Source organism: Olea europaea, chromosome 4, assembly GCF_002742605.1.
Source record: "Olea europaea var. sylvestris chromosome 4, O_europaea_v1, whole genome shotgun sequence".
Lineage (NCBI taxonomy): Eukaryota > Viridiplantae > Streptophyta > Magnoliopsida > Lamiales > Oleaceae > Olea > Olea europaea.
Genome location: NC_036240.1, coordinates 11,756,942 through 11,784,442, shown reverse-complemented (window position 1 = coordinate 11,784,442; position 27,501 = coordinate 11,756,942). Strand labels below are relative to the sequence as shown.

The following is a 27,501-nucleotide window of genomic DNA, read 5'->3' as shown; positions in this document are numbered from 1 at the left end:
GTGAATTTCTCCGTCTCTGCATCTTTCTGTAGGTCTAGGTGATTTTGTTTCACAAAATTCCCCCAAATAACAATGAATTCATCCCAAATTTTCATATCTCGTTGCTGATTTTGTTATTTCTCTTTGCTTTACAGATTTTATTTTTTCAATTATGGAAGGAAAGTGTTGACGGATATACGGTTTGAATCGGGAAATCAGTGGAAATTGTTTCTTTATCACATCCTTGGGAAGGTATTTCTTTTTTTTTTTTTTTGGTTCTGCAACTCTGGGTAGTAAAGTCTGTTTTACGTATGAAACAATTGAGGGACTGCAAGTAAAGGGAAGAAAGAGAATAGGGGAGAAACGTATTATATTTCATCATAATTCTCAAACTAGTCATTATTTTTTAAGCTTGACGTGAGATTGTTCTTGCGGCTTCGGGTGTGAAAAAAATATTATGTTATTATTTCACATAGTGGAATCATTGGATTGAGGGTTGCATGATGCATCTATATGTCTGTACCCTTTCTCTTGTTGTTTAAACAATATCTGACATTTTCAAGATTCTATATTACACTTCTGTAATCATAGAAAAGAGATTTTCTTAGCAAAACTTGTGGATGATGTTAGACATAGTTATTTGAGAACATTAAAATAGGCGAAAACCATTTGGATTACATTGTATAATTTGTGATTTTCATGTGGTGATATGGGTTTCTTGTAGGTTTCTTCATTAAATAGAGGAAATGAACCTAAACCATCGATGTAGCATGATGTTTCTGTAATTGCCCGTGGCATCATTTTATTTTTCTTTCTGTTCTCGACCTTGAGTTGCCTAGGGACCTGCTTTCTCGACTTATTTGTGAAGCACTTTATGTTAAAAATCAGTGCCTTTAATAAGGGTGTGGTGAGAGTAAGTTACTGGAGATTGGTTTTTGCTATCTATTTTAGTTGTTCTTTTATTCTCTTTCATTCTTTAGTTTCGCCAAGATATGTAGTTGAGTATTTGTACATGTTACTCTTAAAAGATTGCATGTGCTTTTTAATTTTATACAATTAAGTGGGTTGAAAGTTGAATTGTTGATTATCTACTAACTTACTAGTAAATCGAATGCTTTATTTCCAATTTATCTTCATATTTTATTTAGGGGTATTAAAACTTCAGTCCAAGATAACTGACATTTGCAATATTTTTGAATATTAACATACACAAATCGAATTAAGTGCTCTGCTGACATGAATAAAGTTTCTAGAGGATTGCTAATTAGATGCCCAAATATAAACAGTCAGCTGCAATGCTTGTTACTTCAATTTTGGTCTTTTGATTGATCAATAAAGTTCAAGTTTTGGAGTTTTCTCCAACTAGTTTGTTATAGGATGAAAATAAAAATTGCGATTGCCATTGTAGTTGGGCATTATGGTAACCTATGCGCAGCGGAGTGCTCGACAAGTTCTTATCAGTTTTATTTTATTTTTGAATAAAACAAAAATAAATAAATAAATAAAATAAAAGGAACAATTAAATTTCTAATCTTGGTACTGAAGTTTATTTTAGATTACTAATTTATTTGTTTTTAAATAGATTAATTGAATCAGCATGTTACCAAAGTAACCTCTCTTATCTAAATTTATCTATTTGGAATATTAGAAAAGTCGTGTCTACGTAAATTATAGATAAAGAATGGGTGCGTCTTAACAGGTAATTTGTACTTTGTCATGTAATTTATATTTTAAGATAGTATCTTAGAACATTGTCTTTTAATATTGTTAGGGCCTCACAAGAGTACATAAAAGCTTTGAAAATTTTTGTCATTACTACTCATCATAATTTAGGCAAACCAAATAAAATTTTATGTCCTTGTAAAAGTTGTCGAAACTTAAGCCATCAATATGTAAATATCGTTCACGGGCATTTGGTCGTAAGAGGAATGGATCCGATTTACACAAATTGGTTTCACCATGGAGAAAGACTAATTAGTAATGTTGATACTACAAGTAAGATGGAAATATTCAACTTGTTTGAAGCTACACGTACAAATGAAGAACATAACAAGGAAGTTTTTGAAGAGAATTTGGATTGTGACATTAGTCGATTGGTGAGGGTTGCTGAAACTCCGCTGTATCCAGGAAATGAAAAATACACAAAGCTATCTTCAATTGTGACCTTATATAAGCTTAAAACTATTAGTGGTTGGTCAGATAATAGCTTTATAGAACTTTTAAACATATTACATGATATGTTACCTCAAGGTAATGTAATTCCTACATCCACACTATCTGTAAGAAAATTTCTAAAGACATTTAATTTAGGATATGAGAAGATTCATGCATGTGCCAATGATTGCTGTTTGTTTAAAAACGATAAAAAGAAACTAGATAGTTATCCAAAATGTGGTTCTTCGAGATGGAAGGTCGATAAGCAGACACAAAAGAGTAAAAATGGTGTACCTGCTAAAGTCTTAAGATACTTTCCTATAAAACCTAGATTCCAGAGGATGTTTAGTACACCGAAGATGGCTGAATCATTAATATGGCATTCGACCAATCTGAGTGTTGATGGTAAAATGCGTCATTTAGTGGATTCTCCATCTTGGGCTTTAATTGACAACAAGTGGCCAAAGTTTGCAAATAATCGACGCAATCTTAAGCTTGTGCTTGCTACGGATGGTTTCAATCCATTCAACAATTTTAGCTCTACATATAGTTGTTGGCCAATAATGTTGGTCATTTATAATCTACCACCATGGTTATGTATGAAAAAAGAAAATATCATGTTGTCATTGTTAATTCCAAGGCCTAAACAACCTGGGAATGATATTGATATATATTTGCAACCACTTATAGATGACTTGAACGAATTGTGGAATATTGGGGGTGAATGTTTATGATTCACGCACTAATGCAATCTTCAACTTGAGAACAATACTTATGTGGACTATTAATGATTTACCAGCTCTTGAAAATTTAGTGGGATGTAAAATTATGAGTAGGATAGGTTGCCCTATATGTTCTGAGAATACTCACTCATAGTGGTTAAAATTCAGTAGAAAATTTGCATACAAGGGTCATAACAGGTTTTTGTCACCATCTCATCCGTTAAGGAAAAAGAAATCTTGGTTTGATGGGCATGAAGAAAAGGGAAGCAAACCTAAAATTATGTCCAGTAGTAACATTCTAGTTACTCTTAAAGATTATGTCAAAAATTTTGGGAAAGTTCAGAAACGAAAAAGAAAGACAGATGATGGGAGCATGCTAACATGGAAAAAGAGATCAATCTTTTTTAACTTACCATATTGGGAGGTAAGATTTTGGCATTCTCCAACTCCTATTCAATTTCTTTCAATTATTTGAATATACTTTTTGTATGAAACTAACAAAATCTTTTTGCTTTATTATATTATTAGGTGCTATCGTTACGTCAAAATTTGGATGTAAAGCACATTGAGAAAAATATATGTGAAAGCATTGTTGGTACATTATTAGACATAAATGGTAAAACAAAAAATGGATTAAATGCTCGTCAGGATTTACAAGACATGGAAATTAGGAAGGAGTTACATCCAGAGGAACGAGGTAATAGAATATACCTTCCTCCTGCTCCACATACGTTGTCAAGGTTGGAAAAACAGACATTTTATAAGATGTTGTTTAACTTGAAATTACCTTATGGGTGCAGTTCAAATGTAGCCACTTGTATATCAATAGATGAATGCAAAATTATTGGCCTCAAGTCACACGATTGTCATGTCCTTATGCAACAACTTTTGGCTATAGCATTAAAAGGATTACTTCCAAAAGGACCAAGACATGCAATTTTTAGACTATGTACATTCTTCAATAGATTATGCCAACGAGTTGTTGATAGGGAGAAAATAGCGATATTAGAAGATGAATTAGTTGAAATCTTATGCAGTCTTGAAAGATTCTTTCCTCCTGCATTTTTTTGATATCATGATACATTTGGTGGTACGTGTGGTCCAGTTCACTATCGTTGGATGTATCCTTTTGAGAGGTGAGAACTTCACAATTACTTGGATAAATTTACACACATAATTTCATTCTTAGTACTAATTTGTTTACTTTGCTTAATTATAGACATATGAAGATATTAAGCTATGATTAATTATTAATAAACTTATATAAGTTTGGAAATCTGATTGTTAGGCTATAAGCCAAAGGTTTAGAGAAATTTGAGAAAAACAAATCCCACACACATGCAATCGCAAGGGATTTGCCAGATTGCTTGAAGATATGGTAACATTCAACAATTTGACTAAGTAAATCATTTGCCCTAGATTCTTATTATATAATTCTTCACTCTCTTAGCAAAAGAAGAGCAGCAATCTATCTTCTATAGGTCGAAAAGAGGTTTGGGCAGCAGCACATATAAAAAAGAATGGTGAACCTATATGCAAATTTGTTGAAGAGACGTTTGTAAGTATAAATAATTTTTTTTCCTAGTTCTATATATGCGTGCGTGCACGTGTGTGTGTGTGTGTGTGTGTGTGCGCGCGCGCGCGTGCATAAATGTATATATACACTTATGTATTGTCTTCTTAGGAAAAATTGAAAGATGCAATTTTGCATGCCTCTAACACTAACATAAAAGAAGATGCTCTTTCTAAATTACTTGGTCCAAAGAATAGTGGGCGATTATGAGGGATTGGAGGTGGAGTTTGCTATACAATGTATTCCATATTAACTCAAAGGGAGTCTACTGTAGCTCATTTAAAGGAAGAACAAAATCATCTAAAGGTTCAAGTGGCGGATATGGAGAAAATAATCAATGACTTACTAAAAAAACTGGTTAGTAAGTTCCTTTAAGTGAAATATAACTCATATACTTTTACTTCACATGATATAGTAACGAGTTTTTAATATTTTTTATCTTTGTAGTTTCAGGAAAAGCAAAGTAAAGAATTATCTAACATTCAACCGTCTTCATCGGTAAAATTTATCATTCCTTTTAATTGATAATATATATTTATTTTTAAAGTTGATTATAACCTGGCTCCTAAATTTGTGTTGTTGAAGAGTGTAAACACTAATACACTCAACAATAAGTGTAAGCTACTAGATTGGACCGAAACATGAGAAGAGGTAGCAGAAGGACGTTGCTCTTCAAATGATCCAAAAATATTGGTTTATCACATTCCTCTAGGACCTAATGCTGTGAGAGTTTGGGGTGATGTAGTTTTGAAACCTGATACATTCTTGTGGAGGCCTACTTCTGATATGACTTATATTGAAGAATGTGTTGGTACCACAGTTGCATGGCCAATTGACAAAGCTGTCATCGAGTAAATAGCATAAACAATAAGGTAAAATTTTATATGCTAACATCTTCGAGCACTAATTAGAGTTTTGAATGTTTTTACTTTACATTATTTTACAATTTAATAAGTTGTATTACTTGTTAATTTTCAGATTTAAATGCTTTATTGGAGTGACAGATGTCTTCTCCAAACTTGTTGCAAGAGTTCAAGGAGTTTCATTTTGAAGAAATAGAATGGGATCATTATAATTTAATTTTGTTTGTTGTCTTTTCAAGCATATATTGCTGCTAGTATTTGATATGAAGGCGAAATATAATTAGATTTCCCAATGAATTTCAATATTGATGAATGTTTTGAATGTATTATTGGTCTTGTTATTGTTGTTCATATTTTTTTGTCCAAAAAATAATGATATTGAATATTTACATGTGCTAATTAAGGAATTAGGAATACTATGTAATATGTGTACATTACAATAAAAAAATGCTATTAAAAATAATATGTTACATTCAAAAAATGCTATAAATACTAAAACCATGATGAAAAAGAATTTTATATAAGATGTAACATGACAATTAAAAAATGCTACTAAAGCTAAAATTATGACAAAAAAATGTTATCGAATTAAAAAAGATTGCACGAAAAGAATGCTATAAATACTAAAACAATGACGATAATAAAATGCTATGTAAAAGTTTTTAATAGCACTTTATAATAGCATTTATAAAACGTTTTAATAGAGGTATGACATTTAATAACACCACCTACGGCAGCATTTTGGAAAATGCTATGAAACATGATAGATAAAAATCTTCACAAGCTATAGACGACTTGATATGTTGTAGTGATAACAAAATTATCTGCTCCACCTTGCGTTGCCTCGGTCCAGATGATAAATGGGATGAGGATGGGAAACATTGTCCCTTCCTTGAGAAACTCGAATGCACTACAGAAACTTGAAATTTCTGCACATGCAGTTCGAATAACTTAATTTGTATACTTATGAGAAAAAGAAGTTTAAAAAAAAATGAAGATGTAATATGTGATGCACAATTCTTAGTATAATGAATTTCGTAAAAGCTTGTATAACTAGACATATTATCTTGCTTACTCAAGTGATTTTTTAAAGACTTGAACTCAAGTGTTTTTTTTATTATTGAATTGTGGACTTATGATGTCAATATTTTATTAATAGTGATTTTTGTCATCTAATATTTTCTTGACGAGGTCCTAACAAATCAATATTTAATTGCTCCATCTTTTTTATAATTAGCTCTACTCTCTCTTTTTCGTTTTATATTTATATCTTATTATATTGTTGTCAAACTAGATTTTTTAACAATTCAGTTATTGAACAAATAGTCTTCAAAGGGAGAGTGCTGTAAAATTATAAGATAATTATTGATAACTATTAGTCTTTATCAAATACATAGAGAAGTCTATTTACTTTAAAATAGTGTATTCTATTCAGATTGAAAATCGAACACTATACATGTGAATCGTTGTTATAATGAAATACACACTTTAACATTAACTCTCTTAATTATTGTTCTCTTGTTCTTTTATTCTCTTAGTCTTATAATAATTGTTGACCCTGAAAAACAAACCCACACGTGGTCAACAGAAAGCAACTCCACGTGTGCTCCTCTTTGAGCACTTGAAACACATTAGTCACCCGTAGCCTTTCCTATTAGTGTCAATAGCAACTTCGAGCACTTGAACGATCAAATCAGCAAAACGATAGACGAAAGCAGGTATTTTCAACAGTGGGAACTATCGGAATTTGGATGTCTCAATAATATGGGAAGGAAATATTATAGTATTGTATAGAGTTACATTACCTTGTAAAGGCACAGAACATGGATATTTATAGAGAAAGAGGTGAAGGAAGGGCCATAAGTTGGAAGGCACGTGGTCTCATCTGTCGGCTAAATTGTCTTTTCCTAGACGTCAATCAGTCACACCATAAGTGTGCAAGTGACAAAATAAATTTGGCTTGCAATTTTGGCACTTGTGGTACAAACATCATATCTGTCAGTCAAGTGCCTTGGACACATATTTGTATAAAATATCTTAGTATATTGCACCGAGGCACTGTGATTTCTATCAGCAAGCATGTCTCCCAATCGTATCACTTCATCATTGCCTGCACCAACCCGTCGAGCTTCGGACTCGTGTGTGTATATGGCCTTCACCCAGCACATCAGCGCCTCGGTGGTGATATGTGACATGGCAGGTGACGTAGAGTATAGACCGTATTTTGACCTGGTGACTCTTTACAAGAGGCGTAACAATAACTTTTTTTTATTCTATTAGCCAATGAAAAATGTGACAAGTGGATTCTCTAGATATAAAAAAAAAAAAAAAATTATAAACAAAAGTTCACAAATAAATGGACCTTATTTAAATGCAGATAGTTAAGCAACTATGAGAGTGAAATAATTGTAATTGAGTTATATCTGTCAATATGAATAATGTTTTTTTGCATATAATAATAAACATCAAGGCATCAATTATTAGGTATTCTTAATATTACCAAAGACAATTGCCTTATGGTAAAACTCCTATTGTCGCTCGACTCTTTTATGTAGTTTAACCAAAGTCAATCTTTGTAATAGTAAAAGTTAGTAAATGGGTAAAGATATTTATATATTTTAATATAGGTTTCAGCATTGTTGATCAAACATAGCATAATGAGTATCCACTGTCCATTGCTTTTCAACTTTGAAGATCATATAGAAAAGTTGTCCTACCCTATGTTGTCACCAAAAGAATTAAGAAAATAAAATGTGAATTATGAAAGAGGAAGACTCAGCACTCCATGGTTGAATGATGACAATGTATGCCTACCGGGTTAATATTTGGAACATCTAGACTGGGGATGAGATGGTGCAAACAAGTGAAGATGAGAGCGAGATATTTAGCCACCACATAAAGATCAAGGTCTTTTTTTTTTTGCAGAATTTCAAAACAAGATTATTTGCATTCGAATTCCTTTGAAAACAATAGTTGAAACACTTGTCTTTAATAAATAATGGAAAATTTTCCCAATAAAAAATAGTGCTAGTAATATATTTGATTGAGCACTTATTTTATTTAAAATAAATTATGTAATTATCAATATGTAGCACATTATAGACTTTAATCGACATATCATATGATACTATCAAGAAGACTAAATATTATGCACGGAAAATATGTTTAATATCTACAAAATTAAAATAGTCCCTTTATAACCAGTCATGCGTAATATCAAATAAATCATTTTTGTCTTTGACAAATTTATCAAAAATTTGTAATATCTAATACATATATATTATCGTGAAAAGTTCAAAGATAATCGCTTGTTCAACCCTCCCTTTTAGCCAATATTCAGTTATATCACTACCTATGATTTTCATCATGTATTTTACCTACTTGATAATTTCCATCTTATTTTAGTTATATCTTCATTTGCTTTTTTTATTTTCTATATGCGATCAGTTGGATATCACCAATTTCGGTTGACTCCTTGATTTGGTCAAAGTAGGAGATTGAACACAATACTTAAAAAATTTTCCCACTTAAAGAAAAGATTTAAAAAGTAATGTTTTAAATCTAACTCATGCATTGAGCTTATATCATAAGATTCAATTAGAATATTAGAATTAATTAATCAATTATACATTAAAGATTTATAATATTGTTAAGTATATTCATAGAAATACATCATAATAATGTTAAGGCGGAATTGATTCTTAGCAACAAACTTTCATTTCCGAAAAAATATATACAACCAGAAAATCAGATTAATTCTTAATCAAACCAGCCTGATCATCAATTTTATCAAGTTTTAGAGTATTACTTTTAAGCTACAGTATACCAATTTCTCAACGGTTCTATGCTTCTTCTTTTTTTCCCATAAATTAATCTAGGAGGGGTCTATTATTGAAATGATGATAAAAAGAAAGAAACTAATATCTTCATCATATGTATGATATATTAAGTTGCATAGCACTCGATACGATTAAAAAAGAACAAAAATAAAATCTTATATAGGGTTTGTCAAGATGTTGGACATGCAAACATCGCACGGAATAAATAAAATCAATCCTAAGTGTGTAAATTAAAAACAAAAGAAACTTTAATAATTTTATTCCTGAGTTTTAAAGGGTAATTTTCCCAGTTACAGAATCTAGAAAAACTGGCAATTGGAGAATAGCTGGAAGAGCTATTTGATAGTGCTTTTCTTACAAAGTGTTAGCTGCACGAGTTACAATTAAAATATTATCAAGATAACCTAACTGTTTTGAGATTGTGACACGAGTACATGGAGCTTCTTGAATAATAATTTACACTTATAAATTCAAGTCGTACATGATCAGCTTTGTTAATTATGAAAATTGTATATGTAATACATATTAGATGAATAATTGAATTCAGACTCTACATATATTGCGGCATGTTAATGTTTAAATGATTAAATATATAATATTAGAGGAGTGCCCTAAGGCCTATTTACGATTCAGTCCATGTAGATCGGGTATAACACTCTTAACTAAAGCGTTTGTTATCAATGAAAACTCAACCTCGTGTGTTTTGGTCAAAAAAGAAAGAAAATAAATCATATTGAAAGAATAAAAAATTTAATTATTAATAAATTTGATTTATATTTATAAATATAGCCAAACATACTCTGAACTTTACAACTATAAAAATATTGGAGAATAACAAGGCCTAAAAGTTATAATTAATATAATCGAATTTCTAGCATTTTCTTATGTTGGCTGCTAAGGAAAACTCTTAACTCGTTTGATTGGCCATATTACTGTAGCCTTTAGATCGAAAATGACTAGCAAATTCCCAAGAAAAAAAAACAATCAAACGTTATTTTGACCAAAACCCCAATTTATTGAAGTTTATCACTTTGGAATCAATTATAAAAATCACTTTTAATACTAATTATACTGTCTTTAGCTAATCTTCATTATTAATTATTTATTTTTCTTTTTACCTGCCTTGATAAATACACCCAAAACGTCAAGAATTTCAGTCAAAGGACATACAGAGAAAATAATGGATGATTTGGAGACATTTTTACCAAATTTTTGTGAACTTTTAGAAGGGTCATTCACTTCAATGCTTGAATTGTGGTTCCCAAGCGTGCATTTCGTGTGTCACGCCACTTTTTGGGTCAACACAAAGGTCAATTTTTTTATGATTGTACATTTGATAGGTCGGTATGGATGTGATTGAATGCGATAGTTGATAAATTTCGTCATATATTTATTTTTGTTTTCTTGTATTAAGCAACACAGTGAACGTGTTGGATAATAAATGATAATGTGTTTATATTTATATGTATTGAGATTAAGTGAGTAGGCTAGCATCAACCCATATGATATATTTCAGCCAATGTAAAATTTAGATGTGCTTGCTGCATAAATAAATTCATGCACTGTTTGGGCTATTTTATGATATAATTTTAGCTCTATTTTAGAATGATTATGCATATTTAGAGGGGCATGTGGTTCCCAATTTATTATGTGTTTGGTGTTTGGGAATTTTACTGCTTCCCAAATAGAGTTTTGTCCATTTTAAAAGAGAAAAATAAAAACTTGGCCAAAAGTCTGCTATACACTAGCCAGTTTTCGGACTCTTGACACGAAAAGACATAATCCAACTTATCTTAACTATACAATAGAAATCTAATTACATAAAAATGTTTAATTCCGACCTTATACTTTTTTCTTGCTAACCAGTATAGATAGCACGATTTATTACTGAAATATATAAAACACAATACAGATTAGGGTGACTTTACACAACTTTAAAAGCTAAAAAAATATACTCCATTCATCCTAATTATATGTCTGAGTATAGTGTTTCTCCTATTCTGACAATTTTCCAACTCCTTGTGGGAAGAAAATTTCGTATTTTTTATATGTCGTACTCAGAGTTCAAAAGTTCAAAACTTCGTCACAGTAGCCATGAATTCATCGAAAACCATTCTCATTATATTCCTTGTTCTTCGATGGAAATATGATGTCCCACTCTCACTATAGCTTCATCACAGTCGCCATGAATACATCAAAAAGCATTCTCATTATATTCCTTGTTTTTTAATGGAAATATGGTGCTCTGCTCCCACCTCACTCGTATTAACATCATACATTTTCATATTTAATCTGATATTGCTTGAATCATTTTAGTTAATTTCTAAGCCAGAGTTTTGTGCATTCCATCTCAAGGATCGAGACCTTCCTCAACCTGCTCCCACAATGCCATAAAATTATGTCGCTCAGGCGCACCAATAACCGAAACCTCTTTATTCTTATCTTGACTCTATGGATTGAAACAGAATGGAGACGGGACGGTTCTTCCCATAATATTTTGTAGGGAATTTCTGGAAGTCGGGATGAGACAATGTGGGACAGGGTGGGATAAGTAATTTTGCCATACCTAATTTTCTTCTATTGGCTTGATTGGATGAGCTGGTTGCCAACCTTATGCCTATTATTAGAGAATTAGTGGATTGTAAAGGTGGTCTATAAGATGAACCGTGCACTAAAAGGACAAGTTATGTGCATAAGTTGGATTAAGTCATCAATCTAATAATCGAGAATCCGAGATTGTTGTGAAAAATCAAAGTATTTGTGATTGACGCACTTGTGTCATTAATCTTTCATTAATTAAAACATCACATTTGTGAATGGTTTCCGTCCAAAATATCGGTTGAGCGAGTGTAAAAACGATAAATGTAAAAGTGCGATAAAATATTTGTGAATGGTTTCCGTCCAAAATATCGGTTGAGCGAGTGTAAAAACGATAAATGTAAAAGTGCGATAAAATATTTTTTTTTCTTATTTAAAGAACGTATATAAAATATTTTGATAAAAACTCTTATCAATGATGATAAATGATTATTAAGAAAAGGTTGAAAATTTTGATGAAAAAAATTAGAAACATAAGTGGGATAATGAGGAAATGTTATAAATCTTAAATGCAATTAAAATATGGTATAATACATATAATTAAGGTGTGTATATAATTTGCCTTTTTTTTCATTAAAAATGTTGTCTTGATACATTAAGCCCCAGTTTGATGATCATTATTTTGAAAAAAATTAATGTTTTGATTAGTGATTTTTTTGGAGAATATGACAATGTGTAATTGAAAATGAATATGAGAATTAAAGAGTTTTTTTTAAAGAAAGAAAATATTGAGCTTGGAATTTTATAAATACGCGTTCATCTTAGATTTTTTTTAATTTTTTTTTTCATGTCTTAAGTTTTCTTATTCCTCAAATTGGCATAGAAATTTGTTGTTTATGATTGTGAAAATTAGTACAGGTACGTATAAAAATGTTCAAATTCTTGTGCATTTGACAATTTAGTTTGTAGGTATTTTTTTTTATTTTGGTGCATCATTCTAGTTTTTGTTCTTTTCGTGTATTAACTTTGTAAAGGCCCACCACATGTTTAAATAAATGTTGCCATGCTCATAATAATATGATGTTTATTTTGTTAAAATATAGTGGTTATTTATCTTTTAGGGTAAATTAGTCTTTTCACTGATTTTCAAGTAAGACTATGTAAAGATTATATTTTATTTTATATATTTTCTTTATAATTTTTTTTAATTATATGTAATTTTTTACTAAAAAAGTGATACTAAACTTTTAAAAGTGACATTGTGTCGCTTTTTTTTGTCACTTTTTAATTTTACATAGTATTTTTTAATTATATGATTTTTCAAAAGGTTCCTAATTTTAAGGGTATTTTTGTAAGTTGCCCTTTTGTTTATTAATTTTAGGGAAGAATTCATAAACCATGTATTAACTATGCACAATTCAAAGATCATGTTTTAAGTTTAACTAATGCAAAAATCAGGTTTTTATTTATTTAATTAAATATATTTATTAATTAAATATAATAAAATCACAAATATACAATTAATGGTCACGTTTACACAATTATAGGTCACAGATTTATTCATTGGTCACATATCATCAAATTAATTGGTCACAGATTATTTTGAGGTCACGAATCAAAGCTTTGATAGGTCACAGATTTTTTCGAAGTCACATATCACAGTTTATCTATCGATTTTATAGGTCACAATTCATGTCATTGGTCACAAATTAAAAATTTTGTAGGTCACAGATAATTTCGAGATCACATATCAAAAATTGTATAGGTCACAAGTCACATATTTTCAAATTTGATGGTCACATATTACTTTTAAATCACAATTGTTCGAATTTTAAGGTCACAGATTACAGTCACGGGACCAAACTGGTCACAGACACCCAATCCCGAGCCACCCTCACTCGGCACCACCACGAATGCCAACAAAATCCCCACTAACTCCTGTTACTGCTGCCACCGCCGCCACCACCAACACCAACACCAACACCAACACCAACAAAATCACCCACGACAACCACAGCCACTCCCACTTGCACCACCACCAGCATCTCCAGTCTCCACTACCCCAACACCGCACAACCACCACGACGATAGCATCAACATTGCTGAACGTACCACACACATTACCAGCAACATCACCACACATACCACCACAGCCAGATCACACAAACTCGCCACTAATCCTGTCAAAATATACCGCACCACCACCAACGCCATCAACACCTCACCTGCGACTGTTAACATTTAATGTCCGGCAACGGATCGCAATTGGTTACGATTCTCGCAACAAAATCGCCTTTCTACGCTCTGCAAAAATCGGTCGCCATATTCAATATGAAAAGCGGCGACGGCAGCGATTCTCCTCCGGGCGTGAGAAGAGTGTTGCTGCACCACCAGACCGCCTCTTGCCATTTCCTATCTTAAACGTCATCGTGCGAGAGTATAGTGCTGTGTCGTGCGACTCCGCTGCGAGGTGACAATCGGCCTGCCGGCGCCGCCACCATTGTTGAGAGAGGAAAGAAAAGGGAAAATAGATCATTTGCCCCATTATCTTCGACGGCGATCGCCTCCTCGACGGTGACGGCAGTGAAGGCAGAGAGAGACGAGAGAGAGGGAAGAAAATTGGGGATATGTTTAGGGTTTTTAATTGGGGATAGATTAATTATATAGAAAACCTGATTTTTGCACAGGTGATCTTCAACCCTGGATTTAGAATTTGGAAGTTTAAACACCTGTAGGGGTGTAATTTTCCCTTAATTTTATCATGTTTAACTTATAAATACACGAGTATGGTTTCTGAGAAAATATTTTGATGCAAAATTTGTAAAGTTGTAACTATTTGTCTCGTAAGAAATTATGAAAAAAAATATATATTTTTCAATGAAAATCTTCATTTTTATTCATTTTACCTTTAGACAAACAATTTTAAAAAAAAACGTTTTAATTATAATATTAACATGATATTGTATTGGTTGAAAAAAAGTATGCACCTAATACAATCATAGAAGTCCTCAACTTAATGGATTTTAAAATATAAATATTCCATTGAATTTCATGAATTTGAATGTATTTTCACAAAATCTATAAAAAAAAATCTCATTAAAATGATGAAACTTCAAATGAATTTATTTTATGTATTTTTAAGTTTGAAATTAATCCGAATCTTTTGAAATTCATTTATTAATGAAATTTTTATAATTAGTTTGTTTTATGTATTAATGAAAATTTAAATGACTTTGTTTTATATATTTTTTATGAATTTTAATAAAATCGATTGAAATCTCAATTGAAAATTATAAAGATTTTAAAATTTATTAAAATTTCAATTAAGGATACTATGCATCTCCCTTCTCGTCTCTTATCCCTTTTCTCTTTTCCAAACCTTGTTGCACCCCTTCACTTCTTTTTCCCGTTGATTCCCTCCATGAACAACTTCCATCAGTTTTTAATTTTGTTGAGTGTCGATTCGGGTCTCTCTTGAGGCAAACACTGGAAGGGACAAAAAGAGATGAGAGACGTGATGATGTTAGAAATAATGGTGTGTTTGATAGGTAGAAAATTTCATGGAAAATAAAATTACAATTTCATCTTTTCATTTTTTTTGTGTTTGATTGCCAAAAATTTCCTTGAAATTCATTTTCCACCTTTTGATGCCACATAGATATTTTCTTTCTTTTTCCCGGATTATGTAACAAATTTTGTTTTTCAGTTATTTATTTATTTATTTTGGCAATGGAAACAAATTCTAAAAATAATTGTAAAAAAATATTTTCCCTTAATTAGCAATTTTCATGTAAAACAAAGTCAAACGAACACCAAAATATAGATGATTTTCTTGAATTTTTTTTGGGTTGGCAATGGAAACAAATTCATCCCCAATACCAGTAAAATCTATTTCTTTAATTGATAATTTTCATGTAAAACAAAGCCAAACGAACACAAAAAAACACTTTTATTTCAACATTTTCTACTTGAAAAATAATACCAATCAAACACAATAATTTACAATTCTCAAAAAAACAATTTTTAGGCAATTCAATTCTCTGGAATTCGTTTTCAATTCAATTCAATTCTATCTTTACAATCAAACAGACCCTAACATCCACTGAAATAATATTATTCTATTTTTATTTTACTTTATTTTGTCTCTTTATCTTTAATACTTCCCAAAAATCAAATTTCATTTAAACCCCCGTTTGATAACAATTCTTCACCTCGAAAATCATTTTTTTTTTTACCATTATTTCACTATTTCAACCATCATTTTTTACTTATTCACTCACATATGAAACTCACTTTTCTCTCTAACAATAAAAAAATCAATTCTCAAAATTATTACCACTGTTATCAAATTAATGCTCATGTACTATCATCTTTCTTTGCAGTGGATTTGGGGCCCCAAACAAGTCATTTGAAATGTAATCACTTTTGATTCAAGAATAGTTAATGATTTGATTTGATCCGAGCTTTCCGTACAGAAAACTAGGACTATTCAAATTAATTGGAGACAACCTCCCAAAGATCAGATATGCAACATACAAATTAGAAAAAGAAAAAAAATTTAAAAAGCAAAAAAATATCAAATTAAAGACTTTCTATATAGTCCCGATTTGGAATAGATTAACATCTGATTTTAGTTTTAAATTAAAATTGACATTTAATTTTAGTTACATATTTTATTGCTTCCATAAATTTTCAATCACATATTTTATCAATCTTATTAAAATTTATTAAAAATCTAATTTTATCCTACACCAAACGGGAGATATATTCTTCAAACCCAACTGATAATAACAAATTATAGAAGAAAAAAACCTTCTAGAAACTCATTGGCATGTCTCAACATTTCTTGAGCTCAACTAAGAATAAGTGATTATAAAGTTTAATTAATTAATTAACGTTCTTGTCCCCCACATATCAAAACTTCTTATCCTCATCCACCTTGAAATGACACTTTAAAATTTTAAAAAGAAGATGCATTTATGTGTCCAATTTTGGGAAAATAGTATTGAAGATATAATCTTTAGAGTAGCGTGGAATTGGAGTATGCTAATATGTTGAAGTTTTACGATTATCTATTTTGTGGGTAACAAAATTTGAGAATTATGGAGGTCAAGTATTATCCAGTTAATTAGGATCAACTTGATCGGATTGGAGTTTTTACACTAGCCAAGTTCCCATTGAAATAAAATTCATAGAAGGAAAACCATTTCTCGTTCATTGATAATTAGTGACATATTTAGCACGTCGCAAACAAGACATAACTTTATAATTTTAATGAAACTTCTGTGACAGATGATCATTGTCGAAGTAAAAAAGGCTTACTAGTGAATATTAGCCTATTTTTTCTTATCGATAATCTAGAATTATAAAAGAATATATTCGATGATTTACATCTAGTACTCCACTTTTCATTATATCAAAAAAAATATTCCATGTAAAGCACGACAAAAAAATTATAACACTTTTCGGTCTTTAAACTACTCTCTCACAAAGGCCATCGGATAAGTACCATACCACCTGTCCCTTTAGTGACGTAAGTAGAACATGCTTATTCCCATAATTAAATGCCTCAATAGGGATTCTAATTAATCATATTTTATTAAAGAGAATGGTGATTAGGGTGGAATTATCTCCTTAAGAAATAAGCAAATCAAACACATGTTAGTTAGCCATTGGCTTTGTAGTGGCTTTCAAGCTTAAAAATTATCCACCCAATTAATATTTAATTGTAATTATGTATTTAATAAGAGAGTGCTTTAAAGGCTTTTGGTTTATTGTGTCTAGATGCATAAACACCTATGTTATATGTGGCCCTAGGCAAATTAGTACGTCACAAAATGTCTTGACAAAATTTTCCATTCCTTGATTGCCCTTATTCGGTTTTGGGCATCTGAGAAATATTCTATGTTGGGTCGAAAAATTGAGATGTGTTTATATGCATGTCGTTACTTATTCTATTCATATCAAATACTGTACATAGTATCAAAACTTCTTATCCTCATCCACCTTGAAATGACACTTTAAAATTTTAAAAAGAAGATGCATTTATGTGTCCAATTTTGGGAAAATAGTATTGAAGATATAATCTTAATTATTTTTTTATTTTTACAGTAGCGTGGAATTGGAATCTGCTAATATGTTGAAGTTTTACGATTATCTATTTTGTGGGTAACAAAATTTGAGAATTATGGAGGTCAAGTATTATCCAGTTAATTAGGATCAACTTGATCGGATTGGAGTTTTTACACTAGCCAAGTTCCCATTGAAATAAAATTCATAGAAGGAAAACCATTTCTCGTTCATTGATAATTAGTGACATATTTAGCACGTCGCAAACAAGACATAACTTTATAATTTTAATGAAACTTCTGTGACAGATGATCATTGTCGAAGTAAAAAAGGCTTACTAGTGAATATTAGCCTATTTTTTCTTATCGATAATCTAGAATTATAAAAGAATATATTCGATGATTTACATCTAGTACTCCACTTTTCATTATATCAAAAAAATATTCCATGTAAAGCACGACAAACTTTTTGGTCTTTAAACTACTCTCTCACAAAGGCCATCGGATAAGTACCATACCACCTGACCCTTTAGTGACGTAAGTAGAACATGCTTATTCCCATAATTAAATGCCTCAATAGGGATTCTAATTAATCATATTTTATTAAAGAGAATGGTGATTAGGGTGGAATTATCTCCTTAAGAAATAAGCAAATCAAACACATGTTAGTTAGCCATTGGCTTTGCAGTGGCTTTCAAGCTTAAAAATTATCCACCCAATTAATATTTAATTGTAATTATGTATTTAATAAGAGAGTGCTTTAAAGGCTTTTGGTTTATTGTGTCTAGATGCATAAACACCTATGTTATATGTGGCCCTAGGCAAATTAGTACGTCACAAAATGTCTTGACAAAATTTTCCATTCCTTGATTGCCCTTATTCGGTTTTGGGCATCTGAGAAATATTCTATGTTGGGTCGAAAAATTGAGATGTGTTTATATGCATGTCGTTACTTATTCTATTCATATCAAATACTGTACATAGCAATTATTTTGAGTTGAATGAAAGCTCTTTCCTCTTAGAAGTACAGTTTCATTTCATCATTCATAATTGAATTGCGAGAATTTTTAAATATGTAGACTAACTCTAAGTCGAACTCTTTCAATTTCAAGATTGTCAAAGGCAGCTCTAGAACAATTAGAAAATTATCTTAAAAAAATAGCAATATTTGATAAAATAACAATCTATGTGAAATACACAAAATACTTGAAGAGAAGGAAAGCTCTTGTTTTATCAAAGTGAAAAAGTTCCGATGATTGTTCTTGTACTTTTCATAGAAGTTTAATAAACAAATAAATATAAAATCTAACTAAACTTTAATCAAATAAATCCTATTGTGCTGAGAAAAAAAATGTATAAAATTCAACTTAACTAAATGGGAGGACCACATGATCATATACCCAAGAAATGAAGAAGGGTATTTCTGTAACTTGCAAATTAAGTTGTATCTATAGCTAATCTTTGGATTATATGATGAGAGGATACTATAGATTATTTTATTGTGACATGAACCGAGAGTGGGAATGAGGCAATTAAGGTCAGATTGCAGTATAAATATGCAATAGACACCAACGCATTATGTCAGGGAATTCTTAGGACAAAAATCCTATTTATAATAATTTCTCCTAATAAAAATAGACAATTTTGTTTTGGCCTTTTTGTCTTGGGGAGTGATGGAACAACATATGAGATGGGGAGCCATGGAAGAAGAGTGGAGAAAGGGCCCTTGGACTACTGAAGAAGACAGGTTGCTCATCGAATATGTCAAATTGAATGGTGAAGGAAGATGGAATAATGTGTCTAGGCTTGCAGGTAACAACAAATCCTATAGTTAAGACTCGTTTGGTTCGTTTAATAATATAGACCATATTGTACTTCAATACTCTATCGAATAACAAACGAACAAAAAAAAAGTTAAGGAGAACATTTTTTCTTGCTTCTTCTATAAAAGTTGGCTTATCCCTTGAAACTGTAAAACAAGCCTACAAGATACCCATGTTTGGCTTCTAAACTCAACCAAACAAGTTCTTGTTAATCGTATTGTCTCGTCTTTTTTAGCTATCGTTGGTTCTATTTTTCAATATTTATTTTTTCCCCTAACTCATTTTCAACCACACACACTTCGTGGACCCATAACTTTTATCAATTTTTAATTACACATTTCACTAAATTTTATCAAAATAATTTTTTTAGCTAACCAAATAGGATCTTGATATTGTGTCACAAATATGTCTTATCTTTGTGATTGTGGATCAAAATTATGTAATATGTATATCTGCAGGGTCAAATTCATGATCATAAAAAGTGTCTCATTTTTCTGATAGATTTGGTTTGGTATTTTGTGTTTGAACAGGATTGAAAAGAAATGGAAAGAGCTGCAGATTGAGATGGGTGAATTACTTGAGGCCAGATCTTAAGAGGGGGCAAATAACCCCACATGAGAAGAGTATAATTCTTGAGCTACATGCTAGATGGGGCAACAGGTAAATTTGCTGCTGTCCTATATGAGCTATTTACTTCTCATCAATTTTAGAGTTAGCTTGAGGACCCTTTTTTGAAATGAAAAAGCCAGGTCCCATAAAGTAATGTACTGGTGCTAGAATACCAGCTTATGTGGCATTATGTAATAGGTTCAATTAAACGTGAGATCATGTTATTCACTTAATTATACTTTTCATTTAATATATAACACTTAGTGTCACCAAAACTTATGTTTTAACACCAGTGGTACTGAATATCATTGCTCGGCTCCACAACATTCTAGCTTAGAGAACGAGTCTTTATTAACATTTCATGAACACAGATGGTCAACGATTGCTAGAAGCCTGCCCGGAAGAACGGATAATGAAATCAAGAACTATTGGAGGACTCATTTCAAGAAAAAGGGAAAACCATCCTCAGAAAACACGGAAAAGTCCCGTCTGCGGCTTCTGAAAAGGCAACAATTTCAGCTACAACAACAACGACAATACCAGCTTCAACAAGAAGAAAATGGAATGGACATGAAGAAGATAATCTCGTTGCTTGATGAAAATGATAACAACAATGGTCTGCCGTACTTCCCTCAAATGAGACAAGAAATAATTTACCCAAACACGAACGATGAGTCGGGCTTCTTTTATTCAATGATCAATGGATGTGCAACCATGCTAGAGACCTCTTATGAAGATATTATGTGGGGTGGCTTGTGGAACTTGGATGATTTCCATGGAAATATTCAGCCTGGGAATGCTATAAAAAGAGTTGGTTAACCAGCACACTTTAGCCACTAATTTCAATAGAACTTTCAATATCTGCTTAAGCACTGGATGATTGAGAACCACAAAAGGTTTTCAAGTGAGAGAGTATGATTGTTCTGCTTTTTTTTCATTTTGGTTCCTCTTTTGTGTATGTTAGTCTACTAAGGCATTTAGAATGACTGTTAAATTTTGTGCTGCTAGCAGGCTGGTTCAACTTTGTGTCCAAAAAAGTTTGGAACACACAGACAAACTGTGCAACTCAATGAAATAAAACAAAACCAGCTTTTTTTTTTTTTTTTTTTTTGCCATAGATTATAAATTTGCCCTCAACCCAAAAAAAAAAAAAAAAACCCGTTTTTTTTTTTTTTTTTTTTTTTTTTTTTTTGCCATAGATTATAAATTTGCCCTCATTTTGAAACAATGAAACGATATACTCGTACAAAATATCAAATATCAGTTCTGCTAATTTTTCGCACAACCTTAAATTTCTAAATTCAAATACTATTTGAAAGTGTCCAGTCAAGCCCAAAAAAGAAAAGGGATTCTTTCATTTTCTAATACTACTCGATAATATCCAATCCAGCCCGAAAAGAAAAAGGATTCTTTCAAAGAAAAATTTCATAACTAAGAGGATAACTATTAGCTATTTCAAAAGTCAGAATACAAGTTTCAAATTTCAAAAATTAGATATTCATTAAAATTTATTTATAATTTAATTAATTAATTATATATTTTATTAATTAAATATATTAAGATGATAGATCTATACAATTTGATCACAGATTCACAATTTAATTAGTCACATGTTATTTTCTGATCACAAATCACAATTTTTTAATATCACAAGTTATTTTACGGTCACAATCCAAAACTTTTGTAGGTCACAATTTGTTTGTCAATCATAGATCAAAAATTTATACATCACAATTTATTTATATGTCATAGATTGCAAATATTATATATCACAACTTAATAAACATTCACAAATTATTAATTTTTTATGTCATAGATTATTTTTTTGTCACAATTTATCTTTCTTATTGGTCACATATTGTTTATTGGTTACATACTAACCAATTTAATGATCACAATCAACCAATTAATCTATGACCACCACCAAACAATCACTACCTCCAACATCACCAACACCACCGTCACCGCTAGAACCACTACCACCATCACCCTACAGAATAGCACTATCTCAAACAAAATCAACACACTCATCTCGACAGAACATGACCACCAACATCATACCGTCACTACACCCACTGTCACAACCATCATCGTCTACCGCTAGCTACCATTGCTACAACCACACCAACACCACTGTCGCCGTCACGTACAGCACCACAACCATCACCACCACCACCTCACCATCACAACAAACCAACTACAGAACTTAACAAATCCACCATGCTGCCATTATCACTACGACTGCAACCATCGTCGCAGCCAATCCATAACTATAGCCATTGACGACAGTAACAGATCGCTGTAATGCGGGCAACATGTGCACTGTAGCGCGGCGGCGCACTCCAGATCGCTGTCAAAGTGGATGAGGCCACGAATTGCTTCTAGTCACTACTGGAAACACAACATATCAACTCTATCAGTTTGAAGGGCGACCGTGCCTCCGATGTCGAAGTTGTGTTGCTGGGGAAGGGTTGATAGAGAAAGAGAAGGAGTCGACAAGTTTCTTTTTCATCAGGGAAGCGCCGATTGTTTGAAGGTAGAATGGATAAATGTGAGAGAGAGAATTAGGATTTGTGAGTAAAAATACTTATTTTATAAAAATATTAATTAAAATAAAATTTCTGATTTTTGAAATGTTAAACTCCCACCGATTTTAGAAATCAAGATTTCAATGCTAGGGTTTTGTGTAATTTCCACTTCTTTCAATTCCTTTAAAATGTTTGAATCGTGTTCAATATTGAGCCTCCATTTGGGTTTCACTTTATTTTACTAAAATTTTACTTTTAAAAAAGGAAAATTATAGTAGCAGTCCCTAACCTTTCATTTTTTTGTAGACTTTACTCTAACATTTACTTTATACTATCTACGGTCTCAATTCTTTCAAAAATATACATCTAAGGTTAAAATGGATGATTCAATCCATTTGACTGTTACTTAACCAAGAAAGTCAAAATTTTAAAAAATATATACAAACCTACCCCAACCCCCTAAACCCCCAAATCAAAACAGTATAGCAACTCTTCTTCTCCGACAATCACTTATCAAAAATCGATGCTGCCACCACCGTAACACTCCCACTTTCACCATTGTCACCTTCCAATCCACATCACATTCGAAAATCAAACCAACAAAACTCACTCCCCATACTCGAAAATCATTCCAGTGAAAATCACTTCCCATGCACACTACCTTCAATCTGAAACCAGAAATGAAATCCTACCCAGTGGCGGATCTAGCTAGTGGCGAGCTAGGGCGGCCACCCTAGCTGGATCCATCGGAAGCCATTTTTCCGGGCTGACAATAGGTTAAGGTTTGAGGTTATATTTCTGATAATTCTTTCTTCTTCCAAATTCTCCTTCTAGCTGAAGTGGTTAGAGCTTGTATTTTCATTTTGCAAGGTCCTCGTTTCGATTCTCTTCCTAGCCAATTCATTGTGCAATTTTTTTAGTTTACAACAACTACCAAAATAAATGCAATAGGAAAGGGTTGGATAGGATTCGGACCTTGAACCCCTATTATAATCATTAAAACCTAACCACTATGACATCTATTGCTTTTGGCACTTAATTCAACAAAATGATATATATTACATTTATTGGGTTTAATAAAATTATAAAGATTCAAAATCATGCTCTTCCTTTAAATTATACTATACTTAGCAACAATATCATTTGGTGAATATGCGGTTTATTCTTATAACATAATTATATATGTTCAATATGAACAAAATAATTGTTATATTTAAATATTAGGCCTTGTTTTATTTTTATTTTTTTTTCAAAATACATTTTTATCTATCTTATTTTTAAGCATATATTTTTCAATATATTAATATTATACGCAAATTCAAAAAATTTTTCTTATTTTTGACCTCATGTTCCCCATGAAATCATTATTTCAAAATGCATTTTTTGTTTAAAAAAATGATATCAAACGATTTCTTAATACTTTATTGCGGTCGACGGTCGACAGTCAACAATCAACGATCGCCCGTGCTGACTCAAAATCCTAGATTCGCCACTGATCCTACCCCCACCCAAATCAAAACCAGAAGTGAAATTACCCAGCCACCAACATGCTACCGCACTGATTTTTCATTTAGAACGTCTTTGGCAACTACAGATAACCATTGTTGATGCGAACCCCATAGCAATGGAAACTACGAAACCCACAACTAGATTGATGCGGAACTCAAGAACGCCAATACTAATCCGATTTTGGATCTTGAACCCCAATAATCGAACCACGAAACCTCATATTAGCGAAGAATTTGAAACCCCTTGATTGCAATCAATGAAACCCACAATCCGACGTCAAGAACGCCACAAGAAATCGATTCTTGATAAGTTCTAAGTTTGTCCAATGAAGAACAATCGATTGAAAGAAAATTTCTCTCTCTGTATTAATTTCAGCCAAAAGTTTTTTACATAATGAAAAGAGTTTCCTATTTATACTATGGCATAAAAAACGTCCAAATTAATCAAAATATGGTAATATTTTGATTTCACAAGAGTTCTACCAACATTAGAAGATTCGGCAAAAATTAAAAAAAACGAATTTTTTTTCCACTTTTTGATCTATGCGGCCGCATAGATCATTTCTATGCGGTCGCATAGATCACTCCAGCCAGTCACATGTAGTTTTGGTGGCCTTCTATGTGGCCGCATAGGCCGTTGAGCCTGCGGTCGCATAGACCAACTCCGTGCCGCCTTCGTCCGCTTTTATCTCGTTGATCCAAGTTCCTTCGACCTTCGACCCCAACATGAAACTTGTTCCATTTGACCTCCCGAACATTGTTTCATCGATCGTTTGCTTGACAAGCAATCCCATCGCTTCTTTCACTCGCTTCATCCTCGATCGCGTCATCGGTCCGCCTTCGACTATCAATGGATTCTTTCCGTAACTCGTCGCTTGACTAGCTTCGATTGTGGACGTGCCTTGATTCATATCATCCCTTCTCTCTTCGAAAGGATTCGTACTCGAATCTGAACCTGCATTGAAAAGAGATAGATCAGCAACATTAAAAGTAGCTGAAATATTATACTCACCTGGTAAGTCCACTTTGTAGGCATTGTCGTTGATCCGCTCGATGACTTGAAACGGTCCATCGCCTCTTGGTTGCAACTTCGACTTCCTCTGTTTTGGAAAACGCTCCTTTCTGAAATGCACCCAAACCCAATCTCCAGGTTCAAATGTAACGCGTCTCCTTCCTTTATTTGCTTTTGATGCAACCAGCTTTCCTTTCTCTTCGATCTGCATCCTGACCCTTTCATGGAGTGCTTTCACCATCTCTGCCTTGCGTTTTCCATCCAAGCTACCTCGTTCATGCACAGGTAAAGGTATTAAATCCATAAGTGTTAGTGGATTAAAACCATAAACAATCTCAAAAGGAGAAAATGAAGTAATAGAATGTATGGCTCGATTATATGCAAACTCTATGAATGGTAAACACTCTTCCCATGATTTCAAATTTTTATTGATCACTGTCCTAAGCAATTGTGTCATAGTTCGATTTACCACCTCCGTTTGACCATCTGTTTGTGGGTGACAAGTTGTAGAAAACAATAACTTAATTCCTAACTTACTCCACAAAACACGCCAAAAATGACTCAAAAATTTCACATCTCTATCTGACACTATACTCTTAGGTACTCCATGTAAACGTACTATTTCCTTAAAGAACAAGTCCGCAATATTAGTAGCATCGTCAGTTTTATGACATGGTATAAAGTGCGCCATCTTACTAAACCTATCGACCACTACAAATATTGAATCCCTACCCCTCTTTGTCCTAGGCAAACCTAACACAAAATCCATAGATATGTCTACCCATGGTTCACTAGGCACAGGCAAAGGAGTATACAATCCATGAGGTTGAACCTTAGACTTAGCCTTTTTATAAGTTATGCACTTTCCACATATTTGCTCTACGTCATGTCGCATTCTAGGCCAATAAAAATGTTCTCCTAACATGTCTAAAGTCTTTTGAACCCCAAAGTGTCCCATTAAACCACTCCCATGTGCTTCCCTTACCAATAATTCATGCAAAGAACAACTAGGAATGCACAACTTATTTTCCTTAAACAGATATCCTTCATGACTATAGAATTTATCAAATGCACATTTGTCACATGAAGCATATATATCAGGAAAATCACTATCAGTTTCATACATGCTTTTAATATGCTAAAAACCAAGTAATCTAGTACTTAATAAATTTAAAAGCACGTACCTTCGAGACAATCCATCAGCAACTATGTTTTCATTATCTTGTTTGTACTTGATGACGTATGGAAAAGTCTCAATAAACTCCATCCATCTCGCATGTCTTTTGTTCAACTTACCTTGACTTCTCAAATGCTTCAAAGATTCAAGATTCATGATCGGTGTGTATCACGAATTCCTTTGGCCATAAGTAGTGCTGCCAATTCTCCAAAGCTCGAACAAGTGAATACAACTCTTTGTCATATGTCGGATAGTTCAATGCTGCTCCACTCAACTTTTCACTAAAGTAAGCAATAGGCCTCCTTTCCTGCATTAATACTGCCCCTATACCTATCCCTAATGCATCACACTCAACCTCGATGTTTTATCAAAATTAGGTAATGCTAAAACAAGTGCTTTACATAGCTTATCCTTAATCATGTTAAATGCAACTTCCTGTGATTCTCCCCAATGGAAACCTACACTCTTCTTTACTATTTCAGTCAACGGTGTGGTGATGGTGCTAAAATCTCTTACAAACCTCCTATAAAAACTAGCCAATCCATGGAAACTTCTAACTTCAGTTATAGTCTTAGGTGTTGGCCATTCTTTTATAGCTTTTATCTTTTCTTCATCAATTTCTACCCCATTAGCACTAACCACAAATCCTAGGAATACAACTCTATCCATGCAAAATATACACTTTTTAAAATTGGCATATAGTTGTTCCTTTCGTAATACAACAAGCACACAATTTAAATGCTCTAAATGCTCATCTAGGGTTTTGCTATAGATTAAGATGTCATCAAAGTAAACCACAACAAATTTCCCAATAAAAGCACGCAAAACATGGTTCATTAAACGCATAAAAGTGCTCGGTGCATTAGTGAGTCCAAATGGCATAACTAACCATTCATACAACCCATACTTAGTTTTAAATGCCGTTTTCCATTCATCACCCTCCCGCATGTGAATTTGATAATACCCACTCTTAAGATCAATTTTGCTAAAAATGCAAGCCCCATGCAACTCATCAAGCATATCATCTAACCTAGGTATTGGATGACGATACTTTACCATGATATCGTTGATAGCTCGGCAATCCACGCACATTCTCCAAGTTCCGTCC

The 27,501-nt window shown here is 32.3% G+C and overlaps 2 protein-coding genes across 2 annotated transcripts; both read left to right on the top strand.

Annotated features, from left to right (window-relative positions):
• The first annotated feature begins 1,907 nt into the window (after nucleotides 1-1,907).
• On the top strand, nucleotides 1,908-3,666 carry LOC111393038. Its single transcript, XM_023018441.1, has 4 exons — nucleotides 1,908-2,698; nucleotides 3,024-3,279; nucleotides 3,384-3,552; nucleotides 3,656-3,666. Exons 1-4 carry the CDS (start codon nucleotides 1,908-1,910, stop codon nucleotides 3,664-3,666), a joined length of 1,227 nt encoding a protein of 408 aa, XP_022874209.1.
• Nucleotides 3,667-19,326: 15,660 nt separating this feature from the next.
• On the top strand, nucleotides 19,327-21,274 carry LOC111393644 (transcription factor MYB24-like). The gene is made up of 3 exons (XM_023019289.1): nucleotides 19,327-19,548; nucleotides 20,090-20,219; nucleotides 20,540-21,274. The coding sequence occupies exons 1-3, from the start codon at nucleotides 19,410-19,412 to the stop codon at nucleotides 20,985-20,987; spliced, it is 717 nt and encodes a 238-aa protein (XP_022875057.1). The 5' UTR covers nucleotides 19,327-19,409; the 3' UTR covers nucleotides 20,988-21,274.
• Nucleotides 21,275-27,501: the final 6,227 nt, after the last annotated feature.

Bases quoted from the DNA above. Each gene is read 5' to 3' on its own strand.
- LOC111393038 (XM_023018441.1), top strand. From the start codon at position 1,908: ATGGATCCGATTTACACAAATTGGTTTCACCATGGAGAAAGACTAATT. The intron at 2,699-3,023 runs GTTGGTCATTTA...GTTAAAATTCAG, and splicing joins TATAGTTGTTGGCCAATAAT to TAGAAAATTTGCATACAAGG. The intron at 3,280-3,383 runs GTAAGATTTTGG...TTATATTATTAG, and splicing joins TTAACTTACCATATTGGGAG to GTGCTATCGTTACGTCAAAA.
- LOC111393644 (XM_023019289.1), top strand. From the start codon at position 19,410: ATGGAACAACATATGAGATGGGGAGCCATGGAAGAAGAGTGGAGAAAG. The intron at 19,549-20,089 runs GTAACAACAAAT...GTGTTTGAACAG, and splicing joins TAATGTGTCTAGGCTTGCAG to GATTGAAAAGAAATGGAAAG. The intron at 20,220-20,539 runs GTAAATTTGCTG...TCATGAACACAG, and splicing joins CATGCTAGATGGGGCAACAG to ATGGTCAACGATTGCTAGAA.